The sequence below is a fragment of the Pterocles gutturalis genome, unplaced genomic scaffold (assembly GCF_000699245.1).
Source record: "Pterocles gutturalis isolate BGI_N339 unplaced genomic scaffold, ASM69924v1 scaffold7550, whole genome shotgun sequence".
NCBI classification, from domain to species: Eukaryota; Metazoa; Chordata; class Aves; order Pterocliformes; family Pteroclidae; genus Pterocles; species Pterocles gutturalis.
Genome location: NW_010143333.1, coordinates 1 through 14,793, shown reverse-complemented (window position 1 = coordinate 14,793; position 14,793 = coordinate 1). Strand labels below are relative to the sequence as shown.

Below are 14,793 nucleotides of genomic sequence, written 5' to 3'. Positions count from 1 at the left end.
GGACCATCACACAGCATCTGGAAGCCACAAAATATTTTTGCGCCCACAGAGAGACAATAAACAGATACATAGTCAGCGTCAAACTCTACAGCAACTGGATTTGGAAAGAATTAAACTAATGCCAATTATAGATAACCACAATTAAGTTTTAAATACATATTAATCTAGTTAATATCAGCCTAATTAATATATGACAGCTACCTGTGTTTCAAAGTGGTGTTAGCAATGAATTCTTACATTACAAGGGAAAAAGGGAAGAATTTAAACACTGTAACTATTTATAGTTACAGATTTTTTGACCTTTGTCTGTTCTGCAACGAAACATAAATATGTTTTTTCAAGAATTACATCAGAAAAAAATTATTTACCTGAGAGAATTAAACTTCATCCCAAAAAGCAAGCACTAAGTTTTTGTAGCATCTTTCTGAACTAAGACATTCAAATTAGTTTCTAAAGAGAAACTGGCTACGCAGCCTTTTTCCTGGTCTGTAATTTTAAAGCCATGATCTAACATTTATTTAAGTTAATGAAAGTCCCTCACTGGTACGGGTCCCAAGCAATGCAAAAAAAAAAAAAGTTTTTATATAAAACTTGAGTACGTATGAAACACAGTGGTGCTCTACTGAACACAGAACAAAAAATAAACTTCCTTCCTCTTTCATCCTTAAAGCTGTTAGGATATTCACTAATATGCCCTTGAAAACTATTTATTTGAAATCACACAAAAAGAAGGTAAAAAATGCACAACCTGAGCACAGTGCTTTCTCTCTCTAGCCTAATATTTAACAAAGGAAGAATATCGTTATGAAGGAGCAAGTGGTAGTCAATGTGCAAAAATTTTATCATGTTATTTTTATCAACTTAGAAGTCTTTTTCAATAGATTACTGTTCACCTGAATATTTCATAAGAAATTAAATTTTTGCCTATTTAAATATAACTTACTTAAAGGTATATAAATTTGCAATTGGTCTGCCTAAATGTAATAGCTCTAGATTTTTTTGTTTATATTTTATACCATGTTATTAACCTAAATGGTACGAAACTCACACCTTTTCCCTCCTTCATGCCATTAATGAAATATTTTGTTTATCCTAGGAGATAAAAAATATCCTATGAGATATTACAATTTGGAGAAGAAAAAAGGCCTTAGTGATAGGATTTTTTAAAACTTTAGAAGAGGACACAAACAGTTTAAATTTCTACCAGAAGTCTACATACTCAAATACTAGGTTTTATTTTTCCAAATATTGTGGGGCTTTTTTTCTTCTGAGCAGCAACTTACTTTTTAAGGTCTCACGCTCCCAAAGTGCAGTCTGCCTATGTGTTTTCACTACATCAAATGGCAGTGTTACGACAGCTGCAATCTATCAGGAAAATAAATAATTTTGAATGCTAGAGCACAATAATTAAAACTTACTAAAATTTTTTAAGTTAAAGTGCACACAATTTACAACTGTACTTCAGAAGACTCAAATTTATTCAGATATACCTAATGAGCTTGAATGCCAGGCCATGTGTGTTTAAAGTACATGCACCCCAAAACATAGATAATTTCTGAGAGAATCATGTAAAATCCTACCTCTTTTAAATAGTTTATTAGTGGTAATAATAAAGAGTACTAGAAACAAAAATACATACTTACAGAGCCAGATGCTGCTCCTGATGTAAAAGCAATAAAAAATGTTGGTTCACGTGCACCAACTTCCTTGCACATCATCCTCTTGAAACGTTCATAATTATACCAGTATATTGCTGTAGTTTTAAAAAAAAAAAAAAACCAAAAAAAAAAACCAACTTGCATTACAACACACTTGTATGTCAAATACAGAAATTCTTTTATCAAGTACAGAGGTAAGAATTCTACTGTAGCAAGAGAAGCAAAAAGAAACAAGAGCTGAAAGCAAAATAAAAGTGTTCTCTGTGATGATCCATGGACAGCCTGCCTTGTTCCCCTTACCTCCATATTCCAGATTTCTTCATATAATACAAATTAGCCGAATCATTTTGTCATTCCCATAAAGCAACTCCTACCTTAATACAATCTAATCCAAGCACTACAAAACTCACATAACAGATTTTTAAACATTCAATTTAACATAAATCAAAATGTAGGCTTCTAATTATTTGCTGCATTTTTAGGCATATTTCACACATTTCATAGATCTCACTAATCCTATAAAAATGTGTTTCATACAAAATGAAAGGTTGCTCAGGACTGCCTCATACTCTTTTGGGACACAGTGTAAAATTTAATTCTGCAAGAACCAAGAAACACACTTTTGCTCTCTGGAATTGCTAAGTGGGGAATTGCTCTGTGCGGACTGTCAAAGGCAAGTCCAATGAACAACTTTTCAGGATAATGTTTCTGTTTTTGTCTGCTGAACTGAACTGCAGTCTTTCTCCATTCTAACTAAAACTCATTAAACTGTATGCTACTAGGCTGAATTATAGAGTGACTCCTGTGGCAGTTGGTCAAATTAATACTGCAAATGACAGTTGCATATGCTGAAAGTTAACTGTGTCTCATTCAGCTCTGAGTTCTGGAGATTGTGCCAGGAGAGAAATATCAAAGTATCTTCTTGCCTTAGAGACTGCCAGCACATGTGCCTGGCCTCCAAGACTTTGCAAAAGTAAATGTAGGCAGTATCTCAGAAGGCATTCTCAGGGTCTGAGGAAAACTGAAATGTACAAAACGCTAATTTAATATAAATTATCTATTATCTAAATCCAAAACTTTGCTTAAGCACCTTGCCATGGTTTAGGCCCAGCCAGCAGTAAGCACCACACAGCCGTTCACTCACTCGTCCCCAACACCCACGCTGGGATGGGGAGGAGAAAATATAACTAAAGGCTCATGGGTCGAGACAAGGACAGGGAGGGATCACTCACCAATTACGGTCCTGGGCAAAACAGACTTGACTTGGGGAAAAAAAAATCAAATTAATTTGTTACTAATAAAATCAGAGTAGGATAACGAGAAATAAAACCAAATCTTAAAAACACCTTCTCTCTAACCCTCCCTTCTTCCAGGGCTTAACTTCACTCCTGATTTCTCTATCTCCTTTCCGCCAGCAGCACAGGGCAATGGGGAATGGGGGTTGTGGTCAGTTTATCACACGTTGTTTCTGCTGCTCCTTCCTCCTCAGGGGAAGGACTCCTCACACTCTTCCCGTGTTCCAGTGTGGGGTCCCTCCCACAGGAGATAGTCCTCCATTAACTTCTCTGACATGAGTCCTTCCCACGGGCTGCAATTCTTCAGGATCAGACTTCTCCAGCGTGGGCTTCCCAGAGTCATGGCCTCCTTCAGGCCCAGCCACCTGCTCCAGTGTGGGGTCCTCCCCGGGCTGCAGGTGATCTCTGCTCCATCGTTACCCTCCACGGCAGCAGGGGCACAGCTGCCATCTCACCACAGGCTGCAGGGGAATCTCTGCTCCAGCACACCTCCTCCCGCTCCTTTCTTCACTGACCTTGGCATCTGTGTAGTTGTCTCTCTCACATCCCACTCCTCTCTCTGCTGCAGGTTTGCCACAGTATTTTCCCCCTATTAACTGTGTTATCCCAGCGGCAGATCCACTGTCACTGACTGGCTGGGCCTTGGCCCGAGGGGGGGCCACAATTCCAACTTGGAGCCAGGGAAGCTTCCAGCAGCTTCTCACAGGAGCCACCCCTGTAGCCCCCCTCTGCTACCAAAACCCCACCACACAAACCCAATACACACCTGCAGGACTCCCTTCCCTGCGTATCTTTTATGTTTATATTCTCTGCAACACTGCTTAAAAATGACTCAAGTGTTATTGTTAACCCAATTCTTATGCTCATAAACATTCACAGCTTAAGTTTTATTCAGTCTAGCTAGCCTCCCAAGGAGTGTGCTTGTAGCTAATCACTCACACTTGGGGTAGTAACGCAGTGGGATTCTAATCATGCTGTGCTGCTTGACTGTTTTCACAGAGGAGCTGCTTTCTCAATACAAATTGTTACACTGATTTTAAATTGTCTTGAAAGAGCTAACTTCACCTAATTGAAGCAAAGGCGCAGACTGTGCTGTAGGAATACCAGACGCCATGATGCTGTTGGGGCATCTTCAAACAGAAGAGGTAAGTTTGAAGGTATTAAGGGAACATATCTTAACTGAGTATTTATAAGGAAAAAATAATCAGAAAACACATTTAGAAAAGGCATTAAGCAGCATTAAACACCCTTAGCTTTATATCATTAGAGTTTTGTGGCATTTAATTTTCTTTTGTTTTGTTTTAAAATACATTTTCCTTTACTCATGCATCTAATTGCCTGCTCACATGTGTCTTTTTAACAATACTCCTAAACCTATAAGGCAGTAGCTACCTGTTAACCAGTGCCTCTACCTTTCCAGCACCCCATGATGCCTGTGAAGAATTGGGCACAGGCAAGCGTCCACTGGCTGTGAAGTGAACGCCAGAGCAGTGTGAAGACTGACTTAAAATGGAGGAGGATGTTTTGGACTGGCGGCGGAACAGCAGGCATGGGCACAAGAATCTGGAAAGGGCTGAGAAGAACACACACACACACACATCACCTTAGTGCCCTCTTCCTTGTGCACTCCCTCACAGTCCTCTGATCTTCCCACTCTGTTAGAAATAGCAGAGGGGAGGAAGACCTCTAGCCCTGCCACATTGCTACAGATAAAAATCAGTAACACAGAAATGAGATGAAGAATTTTAGAGTTCCCTTACAAAGCTTAGCAGAACAGCCTAAGAGAAAGATGCATTGTCAGAGAAGAAAAATAAATAAATTAAAAAATAAATACTGAACAAGAAGCACTTTGGGCAAAAGGTTCAGATGAATTCTGACAGTTACCATCAGCCTTAGAGAAGCCATGTTTCTGCAGGTTTAGAAGTCTTCCCTATCACAGAAGGCTAATAAGCAAAAGAGAAGAAACCATCTAAGAATAGAGAAAGGCAATGTAACAATGAACCCTAGCAGGTATCCACAAACAAAAGGTAGAAAAACAAATTAGGTCCTCAAAGAATTAATAAATAAAAACATTGAAAGGAGAACAAGTAAATCTCAGTCATTCTTAAAGGTAAACATTAAAATTACCAAAAAAACACAGAAAAAGTCTAAAAGAGTTACACATAAACACATCTTCTGACATAACACAAACTTGCATGGAAAATAAACCCTACCTGAGAAGGGTATATCTCTCAGAACTGTAGAACTCCAGCCCCTCCACAGGGAAAACCATCCCTCTGTAGCCACTTTACTGCTGATGCATGCATACAGTTGCTTGTAGGGCAACTTGCGATACTGCATTCTAGTTCTGATCAGCTCCAGGGGGCTCACTACAGTAACTGAGCCAACTGCAAATGAGAAAAATATGGACTTTTAAAAAAATCAACATTTACTATTAATATTTCCTGAACATTGAAGTCAGGTCTCATCTTCCTCTATATATTTGATTCCTTTCAACTCTCCCATTTACCTTGAAATAAATCCCAAAATAAGTTTCCTTTCCAGATACAAATACCATATCTATTCACAGTACCTAAACTTTCTGGGCACACAAGCTACCTACCTCTTTTCAATACTGGTACGTTGTAATCCATGTAACATGTTAAGAATCCTAATTTTCAGATTTATTACATAAATAGGGTGAAAATTTCAAGTACTTATAAAGATTAATTTTCAATAATTGCCTTTTTATGTGTAACTTGAAGAAAGTGAGCTTGGGGTTTGTTTTTTGGTTTGCTTTGGGAAATTTTTTGTTAAGGACAAAAATGATTGTTAGAGGTTAGGCGTTTATTGATATGTAAGCATCTTTGCCATTCTTATTTTAAACTACCAAGAATATTTAGCAGAAAATCTGTATCTGATAAAGTAACTCACATCTTGTGGAAAGATTACTGAGTCACTATTCACTAACAAGCTCTCAGCACACATGTAAAAAACTTTAACAATTTTACTAGATCAAAAACTTTTCTCCTGTTGCTAGGAAAATGTTTATTTGACATGTGGATTTAAAATCTGCACCATGCTCATAAGAACAATTTGTGATATCACCACAGGTTAACAATTATTTTTCTGCTAGTCTGCAATGGAACTGCACGGAACTACATCCTCAGAGTCTTCTAAGAAAGCCCAAAAATACATGACCTGAGCTACTTCTACAAAAATGCATGAGGAAAAGGATAAAAAAAAGTAACAAAATATAAAACCAAATTCAGTCCCCTTTACATCATGCAGCAGTAAAACCAGTACAAGTCAAATTTTCATTTTCCTTGTAATTACCCATGTAGTTTCCATTATAGAAAATAATGATGTTTATTATTAGATTCATGACAGTACAGTCTTAAATTACTGTCCTTGGTAGAAGTCTAGAAATATAAACACTTGAACAAATTAACAAGTGTAAAAGCAAAAATAACTCACATTATTTCAGGTTAGAGGCTTATGTTGCCCAACAAATACTGGGTAATTACAGTATTCTTTCCTACACTCTACTACACATAATATTATACCACATTTAAATCCACAGCAAATTTACTTTAAAACAAAACAACAAAACAAAACCAAGAAAACAACATACAGGTATTTTATTTCAGTTTTCTCTTTAAACAGATGACAACTTACATCTGCTTAAGGAACCTGCAAGAACAGGAATGTGTTCATCATCCTTTCCTAGTCTAGATTTCAAAACTTCACTCAGTTGGTCATAGCAGGTAAAACAGATTGCTGTGGTAGGAAGTGCCATTATTCTAAAATATAAAAGAGGGAATCTAAATTAATACAAGGAAAGCAGGAGCATAAAGTCAACCATGCTGTACAGATATTTTGCTTAAATAAGGAAAAGTTAAATCTCCAGCTTTGTGTTATGGATGAAGAAAAAAGCATTAATCCCATGGCTTTGATTCACTGTCTGTAACTCAGAGTTTCAAATCCACAGATTTCTCAGTCTTCCAGTTTTTCATTTCACTGGAAAAATGGTAAGTAAAATTATGGTGGATTATCTCAGTCAAAATTTATTTCGTATCAGCTTCTGAACTATTTTGATAAAGGAATGGAATTGAAAGATCTAAATACGAAGCAACCAAACAAAACATTATGGAAGTAGCTGCTAACCTTAAATTTTTATTCATTTAACAACTCGAGAGTATTTTCTGTATCTTAATCAACACTTACGATTCTCACTACTTGAAAGACAATGTGGGATGAGTAAATACAAGCTGGAAAACAAACAAGTCACACTTTCAATCTTTTAAAAACTGTGTACCTCTCTCTGATCAAGAAGCTAGTTCTGATCTGCTGGAGTACAGAACACATGTTGAAGAAAAAAACATCTTGCCTGAAATACAGACTTCTTAGTTCAGTTAGGTCCTAAAGGTTTATATATTTATATACATATATGTTATAGAACACATTTATATATTATTCACATGCTGCAGGATAAATAACAAGGTCTGAGCTCCACCAGGCTTTGCTTTTTTGTGCCAGTATACTGACCACTATGTGCAAATGAAAAGTGTACCAGTGCTTTCCCACTGGCCAGCCCTTCGTTTCTTACAAGATACAACTTTAATATGCCCGTTAGATTTGGCCACTTTCTTGGATTGTTTATGGAAAAGGACATAATTATAGAGCACATATAATTATTATTTATGTAATTATATGTACATATATATTACTGTCTGTACCAGGTTAATATGAATAAAAAGATAAAACACTTTGGTGCTGTTTAGCCTAAAGAGAAGACCAAGAGGAGATCTGATAAGTGTTTACATAAGTAAATTGCTCTTGTAGAGAGAAAATGAATGATCTGTTTTCCATGACAAAGTTGGATAGAATAAAAACCAAGTTACTTGAAATGAAGAAGATTCTAGTTAGATGTTTAAAAAAACATTAAGTAAGGGCAATGAGGTGCAACACTACGGTGTCTGCGGAAACAGCTGTGTTGCTTATTTCAAGTTACTAGTAACAAGCTAGGACAGCAAATATCTATCAAAGACTAGCATTCTCCAACAATCACATTCGATCATATGATTCGATGAGTGGTACACATGGTGTACAGAACACTGAGAGCTGCCCATTGCCAGCGCTCACTGTCCTGGGGGACTCCCTGAAAGACCATATGGGCTACAGGGTAGAGAGAGGACCGAGATGATTCAGGATGCTGTCTGTCGGAACCTGGAATTTCCTTCCTGTGGGATGATGTCTCAGACTTAGTATTATTTCAATATATTTATGTGCATCTCATTTCCTTTATTCTGGTGAAGCACAGTGTACGTTGATGATGCTCGTTGCCAAGGGTGGATTGTAGCTAAATAGGGACCACATGCATTCAAATTTAAGACTAAAGAAAAAATAGGAATAAAAAATTTGTTAGTGTTCTCTACAAGGTGGGTTTTCGGCCATCTTCTGCTAAAATGCCTGGCTCCTTTAGACAGGCATGGGAAACTGCTAATAGGCTCATCCATAAAGAAAAAAGGACTTTTTTAAAATGGAACAGCACAATTTGCTTCATTCAGTGCCTGAACCCTAATTCTATGTTTATAAACATAGAAATTACTGGTTTGTTATGTGTGTGTGCATGCGCGTGCATATCTATCTATCTGTATATCTGTATCTGGTGTCCTTGGACCAGAATACTTTTGTTACTGTAGAATGACTCCAGTTTTCTTCCTGGAAAGTTAACAGGGGATCTAATAAAAATGTGGTGATTTTAGACTTTTTCCAGCTGACTATGGAACTGGTATATGCTTTCAAATGGAGTTTAGTCACCAAAGTTTTCTGAGAACCACTTTGGTTGTGATAATGTTTTGTAATGTAACATGGTGATCCTCTCCTTGACACATGTGGCATTGCTAAATAAACAGCTTAATTTTGTGCCAGAGGGTGAATAAGGAGCTTCACTGCAGAGGACTGGAATTCCATTCATGCAGCATTTCGCTTATTTGAGATAGCTGTAAGACATGCTCGGAGATGAGACCTCCTTATTGAGGAGTGAAGGCTGGTATATCCTCTACTTTAATTCTGCCAATTATTTACATGGTATGTCCTCCCAGATTACTAACGTATAACTATGCCGTCAGATAAAACAGCATGAAAGCTTATAGTGTTGTTTTGGAGTGGGAATACGTTTTTGCCAAAGTCGGCCCTTGCTCGTTTTCCAGGAACTCTTGAAACACTGGCACTGCTGGAGATGTCAACTCCAGTGTTATCCCTGATGCCCATGTGGTTGTAATACATGGAAGTGAACAGGTTTCTGGCTGTTTCCCTTTCGTTCGGTCTGTGAGCACTGTGATAGGAATAACACATCTCTTCTGAACATAAGCAGATCTTGATCTGGACCAGAAAATGGATTAAATTTGAGGCTGTCCCCCCTGAATTCGAAGGCAACAGTTACAGTAGGGATACTACCTCTAAAAGGCAGAAGAAAAAGTCTGATGTTCCTGCTTAACTAGTAAGAATATATCAAAGAATTTGCAAGGAGAAATCTCAATATCTGGCAAAAATTATACTGTCTCTAGATGTTTCTGATCAAACCAATTAGATAATTATCTGTAATGTCAGAATTTACCACATTTTTTAAATCACTTAGAAATAAACTTACTAATTTGTCTAAATAACAAAGTAATTTTTTTAAAGATAGTTCATAACATGTCACCAAAAAAAAAAAAAAAAAATTCAGCTTACAGTGTTGGGGGAAGTCCACTCCACAGTGATTTAATTCCCTCTGTTTGAATAATTTTCACAAATGCATCCTAAAAATACAACCAGGCAAAGAGTAATAATTAGCTACAAACTTTTGTACTCAGTAATATATTTTGGCTGGCAGTACACAAAATTAATATATGAAAAAATATGTTTCTAAAATGGCTTATCATTGTGAGATCCCAATTTTGTAATTGCTTATGCTAGCTATCATATTTAATCACACAAACAGTTCCACTGAGCTGAAGAGAAATATTTGTGTGATTGAAATTAAGAATTTCCTTCCATCTTTAAAAGACCGAAGTAGTAAGTTTTTACCAGTAACTGACAAGCCACCCAAATAAGTTATTTTCAGAACCAATACATAGCAGCAACTTGTGGAAGCTTCCCCATAACAATCCACTAAGATTTTTTTTAATACATAACAAAAGTTTTAGGCATGAAATAGCAATTAACTCTCAATGATTCTTCAATACTTGCTTTCTCCGACAACCATGTGATAACATATATGCAATGAATATATTGGAAGCCTACAATTAATATCACAGCTGTCCCATATATTCCCAGACCACTGATCGCAGAGGAACAGTAAACCCTGAAGATCATTCAACTGACATCACCATCAAAAGACAAACTCCCTAATATTACGATACCTAATTTTCTTAAACATTTGAGTGAAAAGGTTGAGATTTGATGGATTAGAGTAATGCGTAAGACCAGACATTATCACAGGGCCTCAAAAAATACAGAGCCTGACAGACCACAAAAAGGACTCACAGGAAGAACAGGGCAAATAGCTTTAGAGTAGACAGCCTTGATGGGCAGATCCACTGAGGTAAAAAGTTGCATAGGGAAAACAAAGACATGAATTATTAAAACAAGCCTAACTTGAAAAAAAAATGGAGCTTTGACAGGGAGTCAAGAAACCCTAAAGGGTCCTAACATGATTTGACAAAAAAAGACACTTAAGAGGGGGGGAAAAAAAAAAGACAGAAAATTGCATACTAGTATTTTGTTTTCTACAAATATATTCGCTACAAGTTAGTTTATATGTTTATAATCCAGCTTCAACAAATTTACAATACAGGAAGGTATAGATACAAGACTGGAGAAAGGATGTATCTAAATCCAATGACTGAGCAGCATATTTACATACCTTACTAACTATATGGGCAAATACAGCAAAATATTTGTACAGTCCTATCACTGGAAACCTACCATGTCCACTACAATTTTCTTTACTGCACAATTGTCCAGTACTTTTTTTTTAAAAAAAAGAAAGGACATCCAATTATATGATAGTCATTCTCCTTTATGAATCACCTTGTCACAGCAAAAATAGGCAAAAAATCACGTTGATTAGAAAACTAAGCAACTTTCTAAAAATTATAAGGTAAAGTTAATTGAAAAATTCAAACTTATTAAGTTATTTTTTAAAAAAATAACACTGTAAAACTACTCAAGAAATCTTTTGCATGAACATCTCATTCTCAGAAATTTAATTCTGAAAAATCCTTGATCACATGTGTAATTTAATTGCAGAGTCAAACAAAATCTTGATTAATTAAGCAGCATCACAGTGTCTGACAGCAAGTCTGCTTTGAGGGTCTGCGTAAAATGCTACTCCTACAAGTTTCAATGGATCTAGAACTTGACACAGGAACCTAACTTTTAAAACACTATGTTGTTAATTCAGCTCAAGATCATAATGGGAGATCTGTGCATACAAGAGCTGTAAGCAGGTACAGAAAATCAGTACCTGCAATTAACAACTATTGGCAACACAGCTCGAGTGGGGAAAATAAAATCATAGAGCCAGTATCCTGTGGGGAGAGCTCTGCAGCTGCACCTTTGTTCATCTTAAGGAAGGAATATGTATTTTCTTGCAGAAAGTAGAAGGTATCTTTAATCACCTTACAAATTACACAGTATAATCACACAAACACCCTCTCAAATGATAACAGATTCTAATAGAACTTGAAAAAGAAACCAATAAATGTACAGTATGCCACTTAAAATGTTTTAAATGTACAGTTTTATATAAATGTAAAATGTTCTTACCAATGTCCCTTTGAAATACACAGGTTTTTTATACCATGCTTTGCTGTCCCTATTCTCACAAACATATATATGATCCATAAGGCCATTGTAGTATACGAAACATTTTCCTAATAAAATGGTATATATAAGAACATAGTCAATGCTTGTAAGATTGTTCTTAAGCAGCAGAAATTTGAAATTGGATATAATGGCAACACAGATTTGCCTCTTGTAAGACACAGAGGGGCAAAATAATCTTGGAAAGTCAATGACGACAAATTAGGTGAAAGGAAAGAGGGAACAAAAGTACTCCTCAGAGTGCCAGACTAAATGAAAACGTCCACACAGGCTCTAGGAGACATGTTTATGTTATACTACCATCTGCTGAAGGCTAAAAACAACGCACAACCTGAATGTCACTATTGAATATAACTACATGAATGTCTTTCAGACTTTTAAATCTTTTATTAAGTAGCCTCAGCATCCACACTACCAGTGGAGGTATTATACCTTAGTTTAGAATGTATTTATACTAGATCATTCTCTCTACTAGTTTTTATTTCTTCTACATCATGTACTTCAAATCTGTTTGATAAAATACTATTGCCATTACAAAAACATACTTTGGGCTTCATATTTTCAGATTTCAGAAGGGTTTAGAATTTACTAAAACAGGAGAGAATGCACAAGTATTTTTTCTCATTTACAGCAAGTGTGACTGCAAGTATTCATCTTTACACGCAACATGGAACACCAGTCATCTCATCTCCTTTTAAATCTAATTTAATTACAACTAAATAGTAGCAATCATTGCATATCTTTGAGCTCACAATATCTACATCTATGTAGAACCCAAGTGGCAAGTGACTTAGATATGACTTAACCACTCTTTTCCAAAAGACTCTGGATTCTGGCGGAGTTGAACTTTGATATTTCATCCTGATCATATAAGCCCTCTGACTAAACATTTAGTTATTTATTAATAGCTTTTTTTTCAGCTCAACTCAGTAATAGCTGTACCTTCTACCACAATGAAAATACTCAGAAAGACAGAAGAAAAGCCCATTTAAAATTGTATGTGTTTATGGGATTTTTTTTTTCCATTGTATCTGTTCACTGGCAGATTCTTTCTTTAGCAATTTCAGTATACATTGCTGTGTTGCTTTTTCCCCCCACTTATGCCAAAAAAACAAACATAACTGTTGTGAAACAAAAGAAAACATTCTGTAGCTCAGCATTATTATAACTATCAGCTAAATACAACAGCAAAAAGCAAACAGTGTCCTCCATTACACTGCACATTTATTTACCTTTGGAGAATGGATTGCTTTGGGCCTGCAGTCGAATTTTGATAACATCAAGAGGAGTTACTAAAATAAAACAAAAGTAATTTAGAAACACCCTGCATGTCCTGAAAATGTAAAAGTGTACAGATGCCTTACCATGAACTTTTACAACTTTTTTTTTTTTTTTTTTTTCCAGAGGGAAAAAAACCAGACATCTTTTACAATGTTATCAGACAAAGGGAAAAAAGGAGAACTCCAAATCCTGTACGGTTTGCAAGTCACTGTATGTATCTTTTATAATTTACTAGCAGTTGCACAGACAACAAATATTAGAGATACACAAAGCTCATCCAAAAAACACTGTGTCATCTTGTCTGGAAGTGCTACAACTTGTGCTATTATGCTCTGTCGCTAACCTTTTGTAAGTGGCATACCACAATGCGTATGAAATCAGATTTTGGCCTCAAGCATGTAAAATCTTACAGCATTTTTCATATGTTTATTTACTTTTTCAACAAACTGACCGTAATCACAACGTTCTAAAGAAAAACATTAAACTCAGACATATACAAGCCATATACATGCGGAGTCAAACTGAAGAGTAATCACTTTGCAAAGCTTCTCTCTGTGGCAAGCTTGATAGTTTGCCTTACCAAATAATGATGTAATTATAGCTCCACAACAAGAGACTATTGCTTGCTGAATAATGGTTATTTTATCTAAGTTGCTATCACTCATTTCAGCTATGGCTTTATTCCTGGAGAAGAAAAACCTGTTAAGGAACAGGAAAACATATTGCAAGACTATGTTCAAAACTTGCAGAAAAATCAAAGAAAAAATGTTTTAAATTTTCATTAATACGTTACCTATAAGCAGCAACAATGTAAATATTAGTTTCCTATTTGTATATAAGCCTCTTCATAATTTTTTGAAAATAGAGTATTTGTGCCATGTTTTAAAAATAATCTAATTTTTCTAAATGATAATAAATCTTCCAAATCCTTCTTACATGAATTACAATGTTTATATTTTTTGTAAACCACGTGAAGTATTTCATACGTATTACCTCTTGCTGCAACAAAGGGTTTAGAAGCATGTAAATAATCTGTACAAAGCTAAATTCCCAGCCTTCAGCCCATAAACTGTAGCACAGCAGATTAATTCATCTAGCCCTTGTCTTGCTTCCATCACTCCTGCGAGAAAATCCAGAGAGGTCTCCTGGGTGATCCAACAGTCACAGCCTTCCAGTGACGACTATATAATCTGGAAAGATCCTCACGTAATAAACAGTGACTAACTAGTAATAATGCTACCATTAAACATTAATTCCTTGAACAAATCCTGCTGTATGGTTGCATAGGCAACGCTACAATTCCTTAGCAACGGACTCACAGAATCTGAAAATAAGGAGCTTATATATTCACAGTATCTGCAACTAGCCAGGACAAGAAAAAATAATAAAAACATTTCAGGACATAAAATCCCCAAATAAAGGCGTATCTTTCAAAATGCACATTGTGTGTAAGTGCAGTCATAACTTTATTAGTTTACATTAATCTAAGCTTTTTATTTGTCTACAAGAACATAAAAATAAAAATCAAAAAATAAAAGACCAATCTGCATAAAACAAGATTTGTCTCTAGGATCTAATCTTTTTTAACACATTTTTTAACTTAGAACAAAACTACTTTCCAGAATAGCCTCTATAATCCGTTTAAAAGCAGGGACGGGGCTGTGACCTCCAGAGGCAAAGCCTTGCGCAATAAAACGCGGATCATC

General features: G+C 36.0%; 1 protein-coding gene across 1 annotated transcript in view; it reads right to left on the bottom strand.

Annotated features, from left to right (window-relative positions):
- The window catches only part of SLC25A40 (solute carrier family 25, member 40), a 17,697-nt gene extending 3,945 nt beyond the window's left edge, over nt 1-13,752 (bottom strand). The window contains exons 1-8 of the mRNA XM_010084687.1: nt 13,668-13,752; nt 13,039-13,098; nt 11,750-11,856; nt 9,671-9,738; nt 6,611-6,735; nt 5,167-5,340; nt 1,644-1,753; nt 1,284-1,365 (exon numbers count right to left, since the gene is read on the bottom strand). Of these exons, the coding sequence (XP_010082989.1) occupies nt 1,284-1,365; nt 1,644-1,753; nt 5,167-5,340; nt 6,611-6,735; nt 9,671-9,738; nt 11,750-11,856; nt 13,039-13,098; nt 13,668-13,752 (811 nt within the window). The remainder of the gene's footprint in view (nt 1-1,283; nt 1,366-1,643; nt 1,754-5,166; nt 5,341-6,610; nt 6,736-9,670; nt 9,739-11,749; nt 11,857-13,038; nt 13,099-13,667) is intronic.
- Between the last annotated feature and the right edge of the window lie 1,041 nt (nt 13,753-14,793).